This window comes from Ips typographus, linkage group LG8 (genome assembly GCF_016097725.1).
Source record: "Ips typographus isolate SLU linkage group LG8, UJ_Ityp_2.0, whole genome shotgun sequence".
Lineage (NCBI taxonomy): Eukaryota > Metazoa > Arthropoda > Insecta > Coleoptera > Curculionidae > Ips > Ips typographus.
The window spans coordinates 1172556-1194510 of NC_138429.1; the positions used below are offsets into that span (position 1 = coordinate 1172556).

Sequence of the window (21955 nt, forward strand, 5' to 3'; positions counted from 1 at the left end):
ATCCTGGATTAAACATTGGTATTTGTTTATTTTTAAAAAAAGTAAAGAAACATTTACATCTTAAAGCTGTTAAATTTGAAGTTATTGTGCATAATATAGTAGTGGTATAAATAATTTGTTAAATACAAAATTACAGACACTACAAGTAAGCCAATAATTGATGAACTTTTTAATAAAGGTAATAACTAAAAATACAGGTGTAAAAACATTTACAACCCACTAAAATTGATGAAGAACATAAATATGTTTAAATAACGGTAAAAATCATGCAACTTAAGTATACAAAATCACATTTTAAGAGATTTTTTTTTTAGCACAACCGGCCTATGTTACTCTGCCTTCTGACGCCATTTAAGTATTATATTTCATTTAGTTTTACTGGAAAATAAATTATTGATATCAAGCCTCATCAGTTGTTCAACTAAAATGTTTTCCTGTGTATAGCGCGTTGTCCCTCTTCGTCAAACTCCCGTTTGGACACCCACATTTTTTTGAATGTGTCCAGAGAAGCTAAAATTGATCCTCCTATCCACGTCGAGTATAATCGTTCTTGGGGCGCAGATATCTGAAATTGAATTCAATATTTGATACTGCAAAAACGTAACCTTTTTCTCACCTTAATTTGGGTTTCTTTTGGTGACATTTTCTTAATTTCTGACAGTAATCGGTCGCCAAACCCTTTAAAAAGTGTGGAACCACCCGACAAAACAATATTCTTGAATAGCACTTTTCTCAAGTCCAAATCAGATTTTTGAATTGAATAGAGAAGCACTTCATGTAATCCTTCACATTCTTCCCCTAAAACCACATACTTAATAGTAAAAAAAACACTTAAATTACTAAACAACCTATAAGGTCAGGTTTAAACAGGATTTCAGGTGCTCTAAACCTGGCAGGTCCAATTTTAATTGAACTACCATCTGGTAGAGTATAGTTTATTGATTCAGTATCTCCAGACTCTTCCTTTGCAGGATTATTGCTTAAATAGCAAGCTTTCTCTTTTATAGTCCTCACTGATTCAAATTCTGCAGTAGTACGGAAGATAATCCCTTCTTTTCTTAAAAGCAGTCTGCAAATGTTAGTTTTAGTATTAATTCTGTTTTACTCACTAAAAAATAACCTTAAAAATCTGGAAACATCTCTGCCAGCAATATCAGACCTCATAATACTGTGAGGTAAAGCAAACCCTTCGTAAATAGGCACTGAATGGGTAACACCATCACCTGAATCTAGTACTACGCCAGTAGTACGTCCAGTGGAGTATCTAAAAGCCCCACAAGTCACAAAAACTTTTTTTTTTAAATTTTAAGACCTACAAACTAAGTACAGCTTGCATGGATATAAACAAGGCAGGCACATTGAAAGTTTCAAACATAATTTCGGCAGCTTTTTCTCTGTTAGGTCTGGGGTTTAATGGAGCTTCAGTAAGTAACACTGGATGCTCTTCTGAAAATGTGTTTAACTGGTCTTTGCTGGAAATACCCACAGTTAATATCACCAACACAAATTCCAAGTTTTAATTCAACCTGTAGATATAACTCCAAATTTTTTCCATGTCATTCCAGTCAGTTACAATGCCGTGTTCCATAGGGTACTTTATAGACAGTAACCCTCTGTGTTCTTCTGCTTTTGGTCCAATAAAAATATCACCCTCTAAAGCACCTGCCATAACACGAATGTGTTTTGGACGACCGACGCTAAAAAATGAATTTGAATGGTTAGGCAGGAAGACAATGTGGGGGCCACTCACTAATTGGGAAAACGACATTTGGGAATTTGGTCACCGGCAAACCCGGCCTTAATCACCCCGGTACCCTGCAACCACAAAATAGGGGTAAGTTAGTGATTTTTCTCTGATGAATCCAGAGTGAAACTTACATTGTCAATCACCACCGGTTGATTAACGATTACATCGTAGGCCTCCATTACGTTAAATCAAAGGTTTTAAACACAGATAAACACACCTTTTTGTAATTTTTTGGCTAAGAAAAAACGTCAAAGTGACAGAACAGGTTGTGGTGACGTTAATGAGTCATTAAGCGTTGCTGATTGGTCGAGTACACATCAAAGTTGTCAATATGTGACAGAAAAGAAGAACATCATTACACAGCCTAACCTAACCTAAAAAAATTGTTTGTTTGTAATTTTATTTATATTTTTCTACCAAAAACTTCTTCAGTCGGTGTTCTCAATTTATTTGTATAAATAGGTAAGTAAAGAAAAACAGTATATACAAAATAATTGCCTGCTTATTTAATTCTGCGCCTAAAACATTTAATTTTGTTAAGAAATGTGATTTTTATATTTTTTTAAAGTAGAAGTTTATTGTCTCTCAGTGCAGTTGTATGGATACAAAAGGAATAACACACAGTCGTTTCCACAATACTTTATTTTAGTCTTCAAGAAGTAAGGAACCAGTTTCCAGCCCCAGGCCCTACATATTGGGTTTTTCTTACTTTTTTAATTTTAATTTTAAGTGTAGCATAATAGGCATCTATTACCTATTACCCCATGAAGCACTACCTTACCTTGTTAAACTTGAGTTCCTGAAGATGAGCAGGCCTTCTGAAGGTTGAAATAAAGTATTGTGAAGATGACTGTATGTTATTTCTTAACTTGGAACTGGTAAATGGTAATTAAAGACTGAGCTAATAAGAAAGGATTTTTTAACCTTTTAACAAACCAGATTAAGCAAAGAAATCAAAATAAGTATTTTCAAACTGCCAGAACACTTACTTTTTGTAATTCTCTGATTACCATTTCAAATGGTAATCGGTTTTAATGAACCTTTTAAGACTATTGGGTAAAATTTAATGATTTTTTTCTGTTTACAACTCTGGGGTACAACAGACAACTTAATTCAGGTAAATAATGATGAGACCTCAGGCTGAGTACAAGATCAAACAACCACCAGATGATGCAATTTCCGCGGTGAAATTTGGCCCCAACACCAACCAGTTTTTACTTGTCTCTTCGTGGGATAGTTATGTCCGACTGTACGATGTGTCCGCCAACACTCTCAGACACCGATACGCTCACGATAACGCCGTGCTGGATTGTTGTTTTACTGTAAATAATCAATTTGCTTTGTTTTTAAGTTAGGGTGTAATCAAATGAAATTACAGGATGCAGTGCATTCCTACTCAGGGGGTTTGGACAACACTTTAAAATCCTTTGACTTTAACACCACAACTGAAAATATTGTGGGCACACACACTAATCCAATCAAGTGTGTGGTGCATTGTAGCGATTTAAATTGTATTTTAACTGGCAGCTGGGACAGTCACGTAAAAATTTGGGACCCGCGGTCGTCAGGACCCAGCGGATGTTACAATCAGTGCGACAAAGTGTATTCCATGGATACTTGCGGGGAAAAACTACTGGTGGCAACTGCTGGTCGTAAAGTACCTATTTTTTTAATGATTGGTCGTGTTTTTTCAATCAGTTTGTGTAGGTTTTAGTGTGGGACATTCGGAATATGTCTTACGCGCTTCAGAAGCGCGAGACCAGCTTGAAATTTCAAACGCGCGCCATCAGAGCTTTTCCAAACGGACAAGGTTTCGTTCTTAGTAGTATAGAAGGTGCCAATTAGTTGTTTGGGTAAGACAGTTGTAAGAAACTTTGTGCTTTTAGGCCGAGTGGCCGTAGAATATTTGGACACCAATCCAGAGATTCAAAAGAAGAAATATGCATTTAAGTGCCATCGAATCAAAGAGAACGGTTTGGAGAAGATTTTTCCAGTTAATGCCATCAGTTTTCATCCAATTCACAACACTTTTGCCACCGGTGGATCCGATGGTTACGTTAATGTGTGGGATGGTTTTAATAAGAAAAGGCTCTGCCAATTTCATCAGTATCACACTTCAGTTACTTCACTCAGTTTTAGTCATAATGGTAAAAGTTCCCACAGTGGTTCATCTAGGCAAGTTTTTCTAAGTAATTTTTTTGCAGGGTCAATTTTGGCGATCGGTTGTTCCTACTTTTTAGAGGAGGAGATTCCTCCTAATCCATTGCCGTCGGATGCAATTTACATTAGAGCAGTCACTGACCAAGAAACCAAACCTAAATACGCTTCCAATTCGTAACAGAGACTATTCTAAGAAGTAAAAGTGTTCAGTGTTTTTGTGATGTTTTTCTAAATACAATAAACAAATTAACGATATTCTAAGGTTATTTTTCTATTACAATTTAATACTTAACTGGCTATAAAAAAGCAAATAATGAATAAACAAATAAGTCTCAATAATCTGCAATATTATGAGTATTACACCATGGGACACTCTGTATTTACGGATCTGTTTGATCTACTTGGAAGATTAGATAACAATATGATCTACCAGAGTGTTTCAAAATTCCATTTACCAGATTGTTGCAATTATTTTGAGACACCCTGTTAACTATAGATAAAAGGGAAGGGATTTTTAACTAATTCACATCTCCTAACAACTAATTAATACACAATGTAAAATACAATAATAAACAAAATTTGTATGGGCTGGTTAATAAGAATTGGGGCTGAGTTACACGCGTCAGCGTCATTGCAACTTTGCACACAACCCCTGACGTACCTAAAATTACAATTATTAACACTTAAAAATTTGTTTAAAATGTGCTCAAATTTGTCTACCTGTTTGAGTAGAAAAAAGCTCCGCAATGGGACATCCTTACTAATTCAGTGTCGGTGGTCAAAGTACCACTGTCCAATGCGCATCCTCTTACTATTACAGTTTCCTGATTGTCTTCTAAATAAATATAAAACATTTTGAAACACCGTGTATATTTGCAAATACAGCCTTATTACCAAACACACCGGTGATTTTAACACAAGCGGTGGCTGGAAACAGACCATCTCTCCCTTTACGTCCGCCCATACAGGGTGATTGAAATATATCGTTGGTGTAATTGTTGTGGAAGGGATCCTCGCACGGAGGATAATCATTATTTATTGACATGCACTTAAAACAATCAATTGCACTACCTGTAAATATAATATTTGACCGATACAAACGACACGCTCAAAGTGGCGGAGCAAACAACTTACAGTCTTCAAAATAATTGAGCAGAAAGAGGAGAATTATGAAACAAAATGAGCTCGAACTACTCATTATAAACTACGAGAAAATGATTTTGGAAGTACGAATGATTCGCGGCGACATGTCCTAGAAAAATATCGATTCACTATAGCGTGAAAACAAATCAATAATCTCGCAATTAGCGCAAATGGTCCGTTTTACATTGTTTTATTTGCAATTTAAACAAAACACGATGATAAATTTAGAAAACTGTGTAGTTGCATCAACTTTTACTGGGTACAACCAAATTTCACTGGTTTTGCAATGCAAATTTAGACAACCAGATATACACTTGCCCCTTCCACTCGTTTTCGACTTTCGCGCGTTTTTGACCTAAAATTTTAACGGTTTTCAACCGTCCTGCCTGCAAAATCTGCACTTCCGCAGGATCGCAGTCTTTCCGAGGATTCCATCCAGTTCGGTTGCTTTAAAAGTTTTTCTAAGAGTTATTAATTTTGTGAGTTTATTCTTAAATATACTTGAACACAGGTGAGTAATAATGAGAGTTTTAAATTTATTGTTATAAAATTTGATAGATTTTACGTTGTGCTTGTCTCATCTCACGTTATATTACGATTTTAAAAGGAGTTTAGGCTTTCAATTATGCTAAAATAGTAAGAAACTGAGAAAACCTATAAAAATCATTAAAAAAATGTTTAATAGGTTAAGGGGGACTGCAAAAACAGCTTTGAGACAAAAGGCCTATTTTTTAGCTTGTATTGCATCCTCAAAGTAGGTATTTCTCTATGGAGAATGAAACTCCAAGATTTAAAAATATAATAACATAAAGCCATTGCTGTCTATAAATCTACTTAAACATTTTAGTTACGTTCTACGTATATTTGGTATTTCGTCCTGGTGATGGCTTAGAACAAGACGAAACGTTGGTTGTTATTTCAATTTTGCAAGCCTTATCTTGACTGAATTTTCATTTGCCCATAGAGATTATATTTAATTGAATTATTTTTTTTAAGCTGCTACTCTAGAAACAGCTGTTGTCTCTTTTTAGTACATTAGTTTCAGTAGGGCGAGAAAGAAACAATATAATATTGCATTGAATCTAGTCTGCACTGTCAGCTGTCAAAGTCAAACATAATATTTGTCATTCATGGTTTGTTTATATTTTTGTTAAATTAATAAAGTCCAATTTAATTAATTTCTAACTCTAAAACCTTGTTTTTCTAGTCTGTTGTAGTAAGAGTAGTGCAATAAGTTCCTAAACATACTCGTAACTTAAGCAGTTTTGACCAAATTAGTTTTGATCAAGAATATGAGTTATAGACGAAAAGAGGAGCCCCAGCAAGGCTTTTCTGGCTCCTCAAACTCCCCTAGAAGACCCAGAAGGGATAACATAAGGTATTTTCAATATTTGGTTGCTTCAAGTTGATCAGTCCTGTAAACCATATTTTGTGATATTCCAGGTTTGGTGTGAATAAAGGTAGATACAGTAAAAACAACTTGGTGATTGATGAGGATATTCAAGAAGCCACCCCTGAACATTTAAGAATTGAAATTGATCAAATTATTGATGAGTTTCTGGCTGATCCAGAGAAAACTGAACATATTTTTCCACCAAATTATAACAATTTACAGAGAAAATATATTCACTACAAAGTACCTATTTTTATGGACTGTTAATTCAGTTGATATTGTTTTTTTTATGGTTTTAGGCTCAAATAATGAATTTAGTGTCCAAGTCTCAAGGCAAAGAGCCCTGTCGCCAGTTGCATTTAACTAAGAAACCCAAACAGTTGGCCAGCCAGTCATTTCATGTATCAGTCTGTGATGAAGTGTACAATGAACTGGATAAGTTCTTCAAGACTTATGGTTAGTTAATCTTTATTTTTGCCAAGATTGTACTAAATTTTATAACTTGTTAGGTTCTGCTGATCTGCCAAAACTCCTGAAAGATCGTCCAGTCGCCAGACGGGATAAAGTGTACGCAAAACTTCAAGACACTGAACCGGCAATACCCAGAGAACAAACAATGAGCCGTGAAGTCCTCTATATTAGAGAGAATTTGCCGATTTTCCTTAAGCGTCAACAAGTAATAGACACTATTAACAGCAACCAGGTTAATAAGGGTTCTCTAGCTTGATATTGAGTGTCCTAAACAAATTCTGCCTAGGTTACTATAATATCTTCAGAAACTGGTTCTGGGAAAACCACTCAAGTACCTCAATACATTATGGAGGACGCGTGCTACAAACAGATACCCTGCAAGATAATGTGCACTCAACCGCGTAGAATCTCAACAATATCGGCGGCCGATCGCGTTTCTTATGAAAGAGGCGAATCGGTTGGAGCTAGTGTGGGTTATCATATTAGATTAGACTCAAAGTCCGGTAAGTTTTCGTTGCATGCCCCAATACACTTTTTGTGGATATGATTTAAAGTTTAGATCTTGAAGGGTACACCACCAGTCTGTTGTTTTGCACTGTGGGCGTGTTTCTGCGCAATTTAATGTGCGGCGTGCAGTGCTTGAAAAACATCACCCACGTGATCGTGGATGAGATTCACGAGCGTGACAAATTGAGCGATTTTCTGCTCATTTGTCTCAAACAAAATCTACCACGTTACCCACATTTGAAAGTACGTTCAAAGCTTAAATTTGCCAAAACCCTGAAATGAGTGTTTATTTAAGGTGATTGTAATGTCAGCAACCGTGGACACCGCCAAATTTCAGCAGTATTTTAATTCTGGCGCTGTTATGTCCATTCCGGGACGGTTGTTTCCCATTGCTACGTATTTTATTGGGGACGTTTTGAGCATGACCCGTTTCGTAACACCGCAAATGCGTCTTGCCTGGCAGAAAATCGAACAACAAAAACAGACGGTTTACAATACAATGGCAGGGACTAAAAATGAACTTTCTCGACAGGATCAGGCTAATTTTAATTACGTACTAGAAGCCTACATGAATTTCAGGTGAGTACTGTAATTGTGATTGTCAATTTATTGATTTTTTTCTTCATTCTGGTTGAAATGAACATTCTACGCATTAGTGATATATCTAACACTTTCAAAATGGTTCTAGAGACCTCTGGCAGTTTAAAACGGTTTTAGGACACTTTTTAGAATTTTTTCCAGTAGCATTTCAAGGTTTTTGATACTTCAGGCCTCTGGCAATGTAAAACAATTCCAGGGCAGTCTTCTGACACTTTTTAAAAGGTTCTTAGTAGCATTTAACGATATTTGACACTTTCAACACGGTTTTAGAAGCCTCTGTATTAATTTTGAACTTCAGAACACTAACTTTTGATTTTCAAATGGAACATCCTGTTTTTAATCTCATTTTTGAATTCCTCGCAAGTAGGCAAAAACCTACAAAATGGTCAATATTTATCTTCTAGTGGGACAGATAGAAAAACTGCCAGAAGTTCGTTTTTTTAAATGCAACCACCAACATATTATGGTTTGTAATAAAGGAACATTAAATTTAGAACAATTCTATGTATACTCTTCCTATACCTAACTTCAACCGTTTCTGATTTATCAACAGTTTTTCCTTAAAGCGCGTATAAAATAGTACTCCATACTAATCTGAATATGGAAGAGAGTTTTGGACCCACACTCCAAATTTCAAGTGAAAAATATTGAGTTTTCTAGATACTTCTAATATACCATCACCCTGTACAGGGTGGTCCAGTTTTAAATGTCAATAATTCACCAATCGCTAGCCCATAAAAAAATAGGTTGACATGCATTATGGCATTTTCCTGAAGAATGCTTCTTAAGGAAGACACAGACCTCCAAAATTCAGTTTTAAAATCGTAAATAATTTTTTTTTGCTACAATTATCAGACCGTTGGATCAATTTTGATCAAATTGGGAACAAGTACACTGAAAATAGTCAAAAAACAGGATTTTTTGACTAATTGATACTGGCGTTCAATTTTTTAGACTCTAGGTAGTGTAAAATTGATTATTCAATTCAAACTTTTTTTTATTCAATTACACTGGTAACAGTCCGAATTTTCGGACTAATTTAATTCTTAAAATTAGTGTTTAAGACTTGATATCGTAGCATTTAATGTCAAAATTGTTTACTTTCATTAATGAAGAGTCTGAAACTTAACTTTTACTATAGAAAACAGTTTAAAATTCGATTTTTCAGTCTTAAAGCACAGTGAAGCGTCTAGAAGTCAATTTAATAGTGACAAAGCTTGAAATGGCATGTTTAAGGCTATGAAAAATGTTAACATAGTTTTTAAATTCTGCTATGTCAAAAACTTGGTGAAGATAACCCTAAAACTCGATTTTGCAAGCTGAAAGCAGTTTTAAAGCCCTAAAAATAGTCCAGAATTCTAAGAAAATGAAAAGCAAAGTAAAAAAACCTGAAAAGTTAGTTTTCAAGTCAATTTTCATGAATTTAATGTCAATATCCTGTATTTAAGACTATTTTCAATACTAAAATATTGAAATGTATTTTCAAATTATGAAAACTTACAAATGCAAAATTTAAGCGTCACTTTTTGGTGTCCAAGTCAATTTTTAAGGTTGAAATGTGTGATGATTTGTAGTAAAAAATTCTAGATAAAGTAGTTTTTCATGCTACAAGTCAATTTTCGCTACTAAAGTTTTTCAACTTATCTGAAAACTATAACGACTGACTACAAAGACAGTTTTTAAGCCTCGCAAGTCAATTTTCACAGTTTTCAAGTCAATTGTGAAGGCTAAAGTCTTTCAATTTGTCTGAAAACTGTGAAAACTGGTTACAAAGACAATTTTTAAGCCTTTCAAGTCAATTTTCACCGTTACAAAGTAAATTCCCAGGTTTCTAAGTCAATTTTCAAAACTAAATTCTTTCAATTTGTCTGGAATCTATGAAAACTGGCTACAAAGACATTTTTTAAGCTTCTTAAGTAAATTTTCACCGTTTTCAAGACTAAAAATTGTCTTGAAAGGTTGGGTTGGGTTGGTTTTGGGTCTTTGAACGTAATAACTCAATTATTTCGTAAACGAAGTTTCAAATCAGAATTTTATAAGAGATACTCATTTTGTCAAATTGAAGTAAAGTAAAAAAAATTAAATTTTTGAAAAATATCCATTGACATAGAGAATAAGGCAGAAAAATGAAAACCATCTTTCCACCACCACTGGACAGTTTTGACAAACGTCATTAACATCATATAATGAGAATTAATTTCTTACGTATTTGTTCTAAATTTGATTAAAATTGCTCCAGCGGTCTGACAGTTATGACAAGAAACCGATTTTTTAAACTGAACATGGATTTTCCTTGGGAAGCATTTTTCAGGAAAATGACATAATGTATGTTAACTTATTTTTTGATGGGCTTTCGAATGGTGAATTATTGACATTTAAAACTGGGCCACCCTGTTATATTACAGTGACGATTATGACTACAAAATCCATTACGAAGAATCGACCGTGGACCTTTTGCAATTATTCATTTCCGAGGATGTGCCAGTAGATCAGCAACACTCTGAAAACGGCTGGACTGCTTTGATGATCGCGTGCCACTTGGGAGATCTCGAATTCATCAGTAAACTGTTCACTTTAGGTTGGCTTGGCTTTTAAAACTTGGCAGATTTGTACGACGAGTGTAATTTCCAGGTGCTAGTCTCGATGTTGCCGATAAACTCGGTAAAACTGCCTACGATTACGGACGAGTGTTTAATAAAAACAACGTGCTGAATTTGCTTGATGAGTTAAAACAGCAACGAGCTGTTACACAGGAAGTTTCTAGTATTAACGGTATTGTTTTTGTTCTTAAGAGTTCTGAGTGGGATTGTTAATTGTTCTGTCTTAGATCCTCAATACTTGACCAAACTTTACGACATGACCACTCCGGATGAGTTTATCGATTACGACTTAATTGTCGAGCTAATCAAATACATTCACCTGAACTCGGATTTTGGTTCGATTTTAATTTTTCTGCCTGGCTACGAGGAGATAATGCGCTGTAACGAGAGCGTGGTGGAGTCTAATTTGCCTTTGTCCGATTTCCGCATATTTTTCCTGCACAGCAGCATGAACATGAGAGAACAGTGCGACGTGTTTAAAAGTTTGCCGGACCAGAGAAAGATCATTCTGAGCACCAACATTGCCGAAACTAGTATCACGGTGGAGGATGTAGTGTTTGTCATTGACGTGGGCAAAGCTAAAGAAAAAGTCTACGACTCGGTTAGGTTATTATTTCAAATTTTGTGGCTGTTTAACAGTGAAACTTGTTGCAGTACAACAAGCTGTCTTCCTTACAAACCCAGTGGATATCGCGCGCTTGCGCCAAACAACGACAGGGCCGGGCTGGACGTGTGCAATCCGGAGTTTGTTTTCGCCTGTATTCGGAACAACGTTTCGATCACATGTCTGAGGATCGTGTACCTGAAATACTCAGAGTTTCTTTAGAGGTAAGCCTTCAGTTTAACACACACAAAAGCAACGTTAGCTGATTATCTGGAATTTTTAAGAAGTCTGGAATTTTGATAGTTTCTCATTAAAATGTGTTCAGAAAAATTAATAATGACAAAAAATAGCAAACAAGGCTAAGATGACAATTTAAAAATTGATCTTAAAGGAGTGAAAATATTTCAAAGAATCCATTTTCATAGGTTATATCCCGAGACGTTCAAGTTTTATCGGGTAAACTGTGCATAGGTGATTTTTTGCAAAATTTTGCTTGGAAAATGATTGAGACTAAATAATTCGACGATTTCCGAAGAATTATTTAGTCGAAACCATTTGCCTAAAAGAAAAATTTTGCAAAAAACCTACCAATGCACATTTTACGTGATAAAACGTGAACGCCGAGGGGTCGCCATATGTCAAGATTATTTCCTGAAAACACACATTTTTCAACGTTTGCTTTATTAACAAAAGAACACCTACTACGAGTACTTAACAACACAAAACTACTAATTAAACTAAACATCACAAACGTAATAATAATATTAAATGTTGATTTTTTTACATTAACATTTAAGCAGGACTAAAGTTTGAACAATTAGTAAAGAAATTGCAATTTTGATAAATTACAGAGTATGTAGAGTCTTTACTTTCTTGCTTCACTTCACGTGGTGGTAGATTTTCATTGCTTAAGGTGGTTGCAGCTGCTGAATTTGAAGTTATAGTTGTTGTGCTAGCAAGAATCTGTTCAGAATGAATGTTTCTCATTTTCTCAATAATATTTAAATGATGGTGCAATTTAGCTGCAAATATGGTTTTATAGAACTTGCATTAAAGTGACCCGTTATCTTTATTAATTCTTGTTCTTCAACACCGTGGAAAGAAAGATTGCTTACTGCAGTTGCTGGATTAGAGTGATTTGATATTTTTATTCTTTTTGTGTCTAAACCAACTTTTTTGGCTGCATTTTTTGTCCACTATTTTTGTACCATGGTTTGTTGCTGTTCTTGGTCCAAAATCGGTTGCAACTTAGAAATAATCTATTTGTAGTTATGGCGGTTGTTCTCTTAGTTTATTAAAAAGTCTGACAGGGCAGATGTTTTTATTTATAGTATTTTGCACCAACCATTTATTTTCGGCCAGTTTTTTAGCTCCACCTTGATTTGTTTTCGAAAAAACTGGATTGTATTCAATTCTTCCTAAGAGCCAAAAAATACTTTACAGTTAGCTTATTATTGTATTGATTTAAATTATTTACCTGTTGCAATGCCTTTGTTGTCCAATTCAGAAAATAGTCAACTAAGCAATTAACAGCTTCTCCGCCTCGCCATGCCAGTTCTACAGCAGCAATTTGATTTACAATTGGGGTGAAAGCTTTAGAACTTTGCTTTTTTTTAGTAGGATCTTTTTGTAATAATTTTCGCTTTGTATCTCGAGCATTTCTTGCTTGTCGAAACATTACGTCTTTAAAGGGATCAAATACTATGTTATAATTGTCAAAATAAAGCTGTTGTAACTGCTTGGCCGTTATATTCCACATTGTTTTGATAACTCCTTCTTTATAATCTGTTCCATCAACGCATAGTCTTTCAAAATGTTTGCAAGGTTTTCAACTCAAAAGTTGTTTCATTTAAAACATACCCTTTTTCTTCATAAAGGGCACTAAACTGATTCCAAATGGATATACGTGTCCTCTTTGTAGTCCTGGGAGTACAGTTTTCAATTTCTTGATCAATTTCCACAATATTAGAATTTCCAAAGGGTGACATTTTAAATCGCGGAATTTTTCACAAACTGTTTCGAATGTTTGTATTACAAACAGCGGCGTTACTATGGAGACCACCCCGGCCTACTGCAGATTTTCGTTCAGCCATGTATATTTTTGTTTACATTTCAGATTGACAATCAGACGTCAAAATATTTTAATTTATGTAATTATTTAATGAAAACTACGTTACAGTGATTTATTAATTGTTAATATTGAAGAAGATAACTTAAGTTTTATAAGTGTCTAAATCCCGTTTCGTTTAATATCAAATTTTCTTCAAAAAACGTATTCGAAAAAGGTAGGTGGTGTTTAATCAGTATAAAACGGTTTCCATTGGTGGAACTAGAAAGGTTCTCGGAATTTGATTGGCTGCTGGTACAATGAAGGAAATAATCATTAAAATGTGTTCAGAAAAATGAAAATTAAAAATGACAAAAAATAGCAAACAAGGCTAAGATGACAATTTAAAAATTGATCTTAAAGGAGTGAAAATATTTCAAAGAATCCATTTTCATAAAAAACACTTTAATTTTTTTTTTTAAATATCTTTACAACATATCTAAAATTGGAAAACTACAAATTGATCTTAATGGAGTCTTATCTAAAAAAATTCATAAAAAACACAGTTTTCGAGGCTTTTAAAATAAAAAAACAGGGTGACTTATTGATTCATCATTTAGCTTGTAAATAAGTAAACTTTCTTTTAGGAACTGTGCCTTCACGCTAAAATCGCCGCTCCAAAAGACATGAACGTATTCAATTTTCTAAGTTTGGCGCCCGATCCGCCTTCCGTTAATTCAGTGGGTGCGGCCATCGAACATTTGCAAGCTTTGGGAGCACTGGACAAGGAAGAGGATCTCACCAAGTGCGTTTGTTGGTTGTTTTTTTATTTTTAATTAACCGAATTTTTGCAGATTGGGAGAATACTTGTCGCAACTCAGCGTGGAGCCGCGAGTTGGCAAAATGCTGCTGTTGAGCTGTATTTTCAAGTGTTTGGAACCGATGCTGACTATTTGCGCCGCCATGGCTCATAAGTGAGCGTTTTCCAGGTAGTTTGGTGGGTTTTTATATTGATTACGTTTTGCAGGGATCCGTTCCAGTTGCCGCCCCAAGCTAATTTAAAATCGTTAGCGGCCGCTAAACGTCGCGAACTTATCGATGGCGTGGCCAGTGATCATGCCGTTTATTTAGTTGTGTTTCAAAGGTGGCAAGTACGTTTGATTTGTTTGGGGTAAATACGGAAAATTTGGATTAAATTCGTACAAATTACAGAACGAAGTGACTAAAGGACGTTCCAGGCAGTTTTGTCATGATTACTTTATTTCTGAATCCACCATGTATTCGGTGTTGGACACTAGACGACAACTTTTAGGTAAGTACACTTTATACCCAATTAGTATGTTTCTAATTTAATATTTTAATTAGGTCAAGTACGAGCTCTGGGGTTTGTCAACAACAATCACAACATCGACGATTTCAACTACTTTTGCAAATCCTGGGGGCTAGTGAAGGGAGTTATGAGCGCCGCCTTTTTCCCTAATATCGCTTATCCCATACAAAGAGGATTAGCCTTATCAACCAGGTAATATTCACAGAATTCTAAGAAACATCACACCAGTTGGGGTAATATTGTTTTTTTATTTGTTTAAAGGAGATTGTTTTCGATTTGTGAGTGTATACAGGGTACTGCATTTTTGACGGTTTTAGGGGTGTACAGGGTGGTCCAGTTTTAAGTGTCAATAATTCACCATTCGATAGCCAATCAAAAAATAAGTTGACTTGCATTATGAAATTTTTCTGAAAAACGTTTCTTAAGGAACCTACAGTCCTTCAAATTTCAATTTAAAAAATCGTTTTATAGTGTAAAACTGAACATTCAAGACTTGTGAGAGTCCAAATTTGTACCGAATAGTCTAAAAACTTGCTATTTACTACTAGGAATAGTCTTATAATTTGTTAACATTTTTAAAACTGTGGACAGTGTACAAATTGGCTTTTAGACCTGATAAGTCAAAAACTTTGTAAAGATAGTCTTGAAACTCGATTTGAGGCACTGAAAACAGCCTTAAAACACTAAAAACCGTCTAGTTTATTAAGAAATACCCGAATTTTTAGCACTGAGGTGTCTAGAAGTCGATTGAATAGTGACAAAGCTTGGAATGACATTTTAAGTCTATGAAGAATGTAAAACTTGTTTTTTAAGTTTGCTATGTCAATAACTTGGTAAAGATAGTCTTGAAACTCGATTTTCCAAGCTGAAAGCAGTTCTGAAGCACTAAAAATAGTCCAGAATTCGAAGAAAATGAAAAGCAAAGTAAAAAGCACGAAAAGTTCGTTTTCAAGACAATTTTCATGAATCTAATGTCAATGTCCTGCATCTAAGACTATTTTCAAGACTAAAATATTGAAATTTGTCTTCAAATTATGAAAACTTACTTCAAATGCAAATTTTAAGCTTCTGATGTCACTTTTCATTAGTTCAGTCACATTTTGGGGTTCAAGTCAATTTTTAAGGTTTAAATGTATGAATTTGTTGTAACAAATTCTTGAAAAAGTAGTTTTTATGTCTACAAGTCAATTTTCAGTATTAAAGTCTCTCGATTTGCATGAAAACTGGTTACAAACACAATTTTTAAGCTTCTGAAATCAATTTGTATCTTTTCTCAGTCAATTTTCAAAACTAAAGTCGTTCAGTTTGTCTGGAAACTATGAAAACTAGCTACAATGATATTTTTTAAGTTTCTTAAGTGAATTTTCCGTTTTCAAGGCAATTTTTAAGTTGGGTTGGGTTAGTTTTGGGTCTTTGAACGTAATAACTGAATTATCTCGTAAAGGAAGTTTCAAATCAGAATTTTATAAGAGATAATTTCTTTTTCATTGTAAACAATGAAATTAAAAAAAACACGTAATTTTTGAAAAATATCTAGAGACGTAGAAGATAAGGCAAAAACACTAAAACCATCTTCCTGTATCTAGGCTACTGGATAATTTCATAATGCGTGTTCCAAATTTGATCAAAATTGCTTCAACGGTTTGACAGTTATGACAAAAAACTGATTTTTTAAACAGAAATTTGAAGGACTGTATTTTCCTTAGAATGCATTTGGTGAATTATTGACATTTAAAACTGGACCACCCTGTAGAGAAAACGGTAAAAAATCATTTATTGGTGTTTATTTCAGAAAGAATCAATTTTTCAGGGTTTAATACAAACTTGCCCTAATTTTAGACGGGAAACCAGATAAACCTATAAAAATAGGGATGTTGCATTTAAGGAATTTGATTATTCACACTTTTTATAATTCGTTTTTTTGAAGCCCATTTTTGGGGTTGCTAAACACAAAAATCAAGAAAAAAGTTTTCTGATATACAAAAATTACAGTGGTTTTAGATATTGCAAATATCAAATTTTAGAAAAAGTCATAAATAACTCAGAAACGAATACAGATAACATTATACAGGTGTAAATCCAAAACCGACCATAGGAAAACCGCGTAACTGACAGAGAAATGTAGATAATTGCATGCGTTGGAACAAAGACAGTAAACGAAAAAAATATCAAGTAGGCCATATTTTCAGCGCGCTGTTGCCAAACGCCAAGTTATTTTGTCGACGGTATTTGAGTGATACTTGGCGTTTGGCAACAGCGCGCTGAAAATATGGCCTACTTGATATTTTTTTCGTTTTCTGTCTTTATCCCACGCATGCAATTATCTACGTTTCTCTTTCAGTTACACGGTTTTCTTATGGTCGGTTTTGGATTTACCACACTTGTATAAGAATCCCCAAAAAGAAACAATATACGGGGTGTTATATATTTAAAATAAGCGAGTTAAGGAGAACCTACATATTGAAACACCGTACTCGTCTGTATTTAACTTTTTAATTTGTCTAAAAAATTACAGAAGTGAGAAAAAAACCTCAATCCACAATACAAGCGTCTGTGCGACTAAACGATACGATAACTGGTATTTTTACGATGAAATGGTAAAGAATCGCATCAATTTTGTGGTGCGTGGAATCACCGCGTGCTCCCCTTTAATGGTAAGTCATTACCCACCCCTCAAAAAACTCCCATTTCCTAATTTCGTATACCAGGTGGCTATAATGTGCGACAATGAAGCCATTTATCCATCGTCGCACTCGGTTAACATGGACAATTGGTTGGAGTTTTACTTCGGCGACCCTTTGGCAATCCGGTTCAGACAGATTGTCCAATCGTTGATCCATCACTCGATTTTGAATCCGCAAAATTCGTTCGCTCCAGAAAACACCGTAATAGTTTTTACCCCGTTTTTGTTTTGTTGTATTCTTATCACGTTTGGGTTCAAGATCATAGCGAAAACGCTGAGTGTGGTGTTGGATTTGATCGAGAAAAACGAGATGTTTGTAGAGCCGGCAAATGTCGGTATGAGGCCCAAATTTTTGTATAAAATGTTCTGCCAGAAAGTCGAGAGACCAATCACTAGAAGCGCCCCAAAACCAAATCGTTTCAACCATCAACCTAACGGTAAGTTTTATGAGACACGCAGGGTAATTAGTGTGAGAGTTTTGTGACATTAACAGGTGCAAATGGGATGCCACGCCCTATTAGAGGACACCAAAATAATCAGGGATTTAGTAGCAATTTTCAGAGGGTGGACGCTAATGAACCGGGTCCAAGCGATTTAGCTCAATCTTTCGGACAACTCAGCGTAAATCAAGGTAGTTTAAAGCTTGATTTGTGATTTCCTGTTTCAGTCAAACTTTTTTTCAGGCTCAAACAATCCGGCAGACCTTCTATTGAGGGCTTTAACCCAAACCAATCCAGAACACTATCAAACTGAGCCACTACCTCAAAACCATGACACTTACAACAGTTTTAATCAGCAATACAATTATAGGCCGCGTTACAACAATTCGTTTAATGTGGAGGGAGATTATGCCCCGGTTAACGGTTACGGACATTCTGGTAGGGGTAAGTTTAGACGCGGTAATAATCAACGTCACCGACGAAACTAGGGTTTTTAAAAGTGTATATTTTCTTTATTGAATAATTCATTAAAAGGATGAGACTGAAAATGGTAGTCTTTCTCTATATTATTGTGTCAGTGACTGAAAAGTGTGTTTATTGGACACCCAATGGTACGTAAGTCGCTGTTTTATTACACGGTTTTTGTGTTTTGCACCAATATCATTTAATTCCTATTAACAGCATTTGTTTTGGTCGTATTTGGGGCGTAGTTTTTAGCTTTGGTTTGTATGTACATTTTTTTACAAAATAATTGTTTTTTGTAACTGGATATTGCTATAAGGCAATCCAATGTAGTGGGTGTTTACTGTAATAGTTTTTCTTAAACCTGCATGTTTGTTGTCACACATAACAACCGTCATCAGTTATTACTAATTATACAGGGTGATTCCAAAGTTGGTGCTTTCCTTTCACCTGCGAATAGGGCTTCAAAAAATAAGGTTTTTTTTCCTTTGACGCTTTTTCGAAATATGAACAATAACGAAGATACAGGGTGTCAAAGTTTTACTGAAAAAATTATAATTTAATGATTTTGGCCAAACCACTTGAAGTAATTAAACGAAATTTTGTAGGTGTCAATAGTTACGTGGAAAGGAAATTTTCCAAGAAACAACAATTTTCTTGCGTTTACCAGTGGCGTGCGTGTAATTTTTTTAAAACATTTTCAAAAAAAAAATTACCCTACTGGTTTTTTTCAAAATAAAATTTATTATTGAATTCCTTGTTCAATTCTAAAAATAAAACCCCTTTTATTATTTTTTGCTACGACGCACCATTTCCTAGTAAAAAAATAAAAACCGTCTTAATGCTGTTTTAATTTAAAATGTCAAATTATTAAAACTTAGTTCAAATACGGCTGAAATCTTTTGTTTTTGTTTGTAAAAACCTGTAGTTAGTAAAAATTAAATTTAAGTTATTTTTTATTTTGTTTATTTTTTCAGTAAAACTTTGACACCCTGTATCTTTGTTATTGTTCATATTTCGAAAAAGCGTCAAAGGAAAGAAAAGTTTATTTTTTGTATTTAGCATACGTGTTCTGATCTCTTTTTCTGAGCTGACTGGCGAAAAGTGGGCTGCGCAAACTTCTTTTGTTTCAAAGATACGGGGTGCCTTTGAAAATTGGTCATTTTGTAACCTCCTCTGTACTTCATTTGCTATTAAAGTTATCAAAAAAGGAAAAATGGTTTCCGGTAGAAGTTTTGACGTAGAATCCAATGGCGTAGTCAGTTTTTTCCATTACGTTTAGTTTCTGACATATGACAGTAAGTTATATTTTTTTAAATGGAACACCTTATATATTTTTAGGTCATTTAATTTTGTTGATTTTTACTTTTTCGTGTATTAAAACATATAAGTTTGTAAACGTTAATCTTGGTAATTAGAAAAAAAGCGTTTCCTTAACAAAAAAGTGCTAAATAATATATACAGGTGTGGTAAATCCAAAACCGTGTAACTGACAGAGAAATGTAGATAATTGCAAGTGTGGGACAAAGACAGTAAACGAAAAAAATACCAAGTAGGCCATATTTTCTGTACGCTGTTGCCAAAATCCCATAACGTCAACAAAATTAATTTGATCGACGGTATTGGATTTTGGCAACAGCGTACTGAAAATATGGCCTACTTGGTATTTTTTTTGTTTACTGTCTTTGTCCCACGCATGCAATTATCTACGTTTCTCTGTCAGTTACACGGTTTTCCTATGGTCGATTTTGGCTTGTTCATATTAACATGTGACATGTCGTTTATAAACAGTTTTTCCAACTTCTACCTTAAAAATGGCAGAAAATAGAAATGGCCACTTTTCTTATTAAAGTGACGGTAGAACTGTTTGTAACTTAGATTTTTTAATAAGATTTATTAAAAATATTTAATTTTCTGATGTGTTAGTTTATATGATTTCCGATTTTGTTTGGTATTTTAGATATTGGCCTTTTTTTAGCTTAGCAAAGGCCCTTTTTCAAAATAACAGGATTAACCTCCACAAACTTATATGTTGTAATAAACCGTTGAAAAGGTAAAAATCAACAGAATTAAATGACGTAAAAATATATAGGATGTTCCATTTAAAAAAATGTGACTTACTGTCATATGTCAGAAACTAAACGGAATAGAAAAAAACTGACTACGCCATTGGATTCTACATGAAAACTTCTACCGGGAACCGTTCTTCCTTTTTTGATAACTTTAAGAGCAACTGAAATACTGAAGAGGTTCAAAAATTACCAATTTTCGAAAACCCCCCGTACCTTTGAAACAAAAGAAGTTTGTGCCGCCCACTTTTCGCCAGTCATCTCAGCTCAGAAAAAGAGATCAGAACACGTATTTCTCTGTACCCCGTAAAACCATCGAAAATGCAGCACCCTATACAGGGTGTACAAATTCGATGATATCTACAAAAGTAGCAAAGGTAAAGCAATGCGTTTTTTGCTAACCTGTGTTCGATTTTTGGTCCTCTACCTTTGACAATTTTGAGACACCTTGTACAGTGGCTAATTTGAATTTTTTTAATCTAACAAACATAACCGCTGGTTGCACTGGTTTGGACCCACTAATTGTGGCAAAAGATGCATTTACGTAATTTTTTACTAGAAATCTATTTTAGTAGATAACCAACCGTTTCACGATATTCAGCTTGCGCTTACCATGGGTCGTCCCATTTTATCGGGAAGTCAAGTCGCACAGTCCACTGAACCACCGACCAATTATTGGAGTAAGTTAATTTTAATGGAAAACTGGGGTATAAACGTACTGATTTAATTTGTTTTTAAAGGCAATTTTATGCAGCCCCAGTGGGAAGCACCTACACCAAATCCGGTCATAAATCCCTTGTTGTTCAGGGCAAACTCCCAAATTCCAGAATACCCGGACAATCCAATTTTTGTGTTAATCAGGGCGGCGGAAAAACGCAACATTGATATCGCGCAAAGTTCCCGCAAGTGGGTGTTTTCACCCCAAACCGAGAAGAAAGTCATTCACTACGCCATGGTAATTAAGTTTAGAGAAAAAAGTAAGTCCATATTGAAAACCCCTTATTCCAGAAAGGGAAAAAGATCTATTTGGTGTACTTCGTCAATGAACTGCAAATATTCATGGGAATAGCCGAGTACAAGTCGATTAACATGGGAGAGCCATACTCCAAGCCTACCGCCTTTATCGAGTGGATTTTCATGAATTCACTGGTGAAATACAAAACAAGGTACGGTTTTAACACCAACTTGAATTTCAATCAATCGTGATTTGTTTTAGGCATTTAATTAATCCCTACAACAACAATCGCTCGATTCACGAAGGTAGTGATGGTACTGTTATCAAAAGTGACGTTGGAGAAGAACTCATGAGAGTTTATAGGGAATGTGATGATTCTCGGCGTTTTTGAGTTCCTTAATAATTATCGTTTTTTTCCGTAGTTTTAAGTTGTAAACCTGTTTTTTTTCACTAATTATTCATCAATTCTCTTATCAACTAATGAAAAACCATTCTTATTAACTTTTTTAGTGTAATAGCTAATTATTAAGACATTTATTCCGTCCTGATATTTGGCAAGCGCCAATTTATTTATTAACAAGGAATTTATTATCGTAAGGAAATTATTTGACTGACTTTTGAGGTTTTTTGCTACAGTCCGTCCAATTATTTTTTACTCTTTAAATGTTAAGTTCTCGCAATTGAATAGGTTAAGATCCAAGTGACTTTGGGAAATTACAGTTTTTGCATTTAACAAATCTGGTT

The 21955-nt window shown here is 34.7% G+C and overlaps 4 protein-coding genes across 8 annotated transcripts; 2 read left to right on the forward strand and 2 right to left on the reverse strand.

Annotated features, from left to right (window-relative positions):
- Window positions 1-8: 8 nt before the first annotated feature.
- Window positions 9-2038, reverse strand: Arp1 (Actin-related protein 1). Its single transcript, XM_081986004.1, has 8 exons — window positions 1879-2038; window positions 1751-1815; window positions 1527-1697; window positions 1317-1472; window positions 1121-1264; window positions 849-1069; window positions 617-798; window positions 9-565 (listed from the first exon to the last, which is right to left on the reverse strand). Exons 1-8 carry the CDS (start codon window positions 1924-1926, stop codon window positions 422-424), a joined length of 1131 nt encoding a protein of 376 aa, XP_081842130.1. The 5' UTR covers window positions 1927-2038; the 3' UTR covers window positions 9-421.
- A 43-nt stretch (window positions 2039-2081) lies between these two features.
- Window positions 2082-4162, forward strand: Bub3 (mitotic checkpoint protein Bub3). Of its 2 annotated transcripts, none has more exons than XM_081986008.1 (6): window positions 2082-2209; window positions 2851-3069; window positions 3126-3404; window positions 3455-3581; window positions 3634-3894; window positions 3952-4162. In XM_081986008.1, the coding sequence occupies exons 2-6, from the start codon at window positions 2872-2874 to the stop codon at window positions 4083-4085; spliced, it is 999 nt and encodes a 332-aa protein (XP_081842134.1). In that variant the 5' UTR covers window positions 2082-2209; window positions 2851-2871; the 3' UTR covers window positions 4086-4162. The 2 variants fall into 2 exon arrangements, with proteins under 2 accessions (XP_081842134.1, XP_081842135.1); XM_081986009.1 differs by having other exon boundaries at window positions 2091-2209; window positions 2865-3069.
- Window positions 4145-5274, reverse strand: LOC145733268 (uncharacterized). The gene is made up of 4 exons (XM_081986039.1): window positions 5042-5274; window positions 4802-4978; window positions 4628-4742; window positions 4145-4568 (listed from the first exon to the last, which is right to left on the reverse strand). Exons 1-4 carry the CDS (start codon window positions 5103-5105, stop codon window positions 4451-4453), a joined length of 474 nt encoding a protein of 157 aa, XP_081842165.1. The 5' UTR covers window positions 5106-5274; the 3' UTR covers window positions 4145-4450.
- Window positions 5275-5446: 172 nt separating this feature from the next.
- On the forward strand, window positions 5447-21948 carry LOC145733198 (3'-5' RNA helicase YTHDC2-like). 4 transcript variants are annotated; one of them, XM_081985884.1, is made up of 26 exons: window positions 5447-5561; window positions 6258-6428; window positions 6494-6686; window positions 6743-6899; window positions 6953-7146; window positions 7201-7417; window positions 7474-7664; window positions 7717-8000; window positions 10427-10599; window positions 10653-10793; window positions 10849-11222; window positions 11276-11449; window positions 13920-14077; window positions 14127-14246; window positions 14300-14423; window positions 14485-14584; window positions 14638-14794; window positions 17118-17256; window positions 17311-17487; window positions 17545-17722; window positions 17779-17916; window positions 17969-18169; window positions 20829-20936; window positions 20997-21211; window positions 21265-21422; window positions 21473-21948. In XM_081985884.1, the coding sequence occupies exons 2-26, from the start codon at window positions 6343-6345 to the stop codon at window positions 21600-21602; spliced, it is 4287 nt and encodes a 1428-aa protein (XP_081842010.1). In that variant the 5' UTR covers window positions 5447-5561; window positions 6258-6342; the 3' UTR covers window positions 21603-21948. The 4 variants fall into 4 exon arrangements, with proteins under 4 accessions (XP_081842010.1, XP_081842009.1, XP_081842011.1 ...); XM_081985883.1 differs by lacking the exon at window positions 5447-5561 and having other exon boundaries at window positions 6164-6428; XM_081985885.1 differs by lacking the exon at window positions 5447-5561 and having other exon boundaries at window positions 6164-6428; window positions 20832-20936.
- The last annotated feature ends 7 nt before the right edge of the window (window positions 21949-21955 follow it).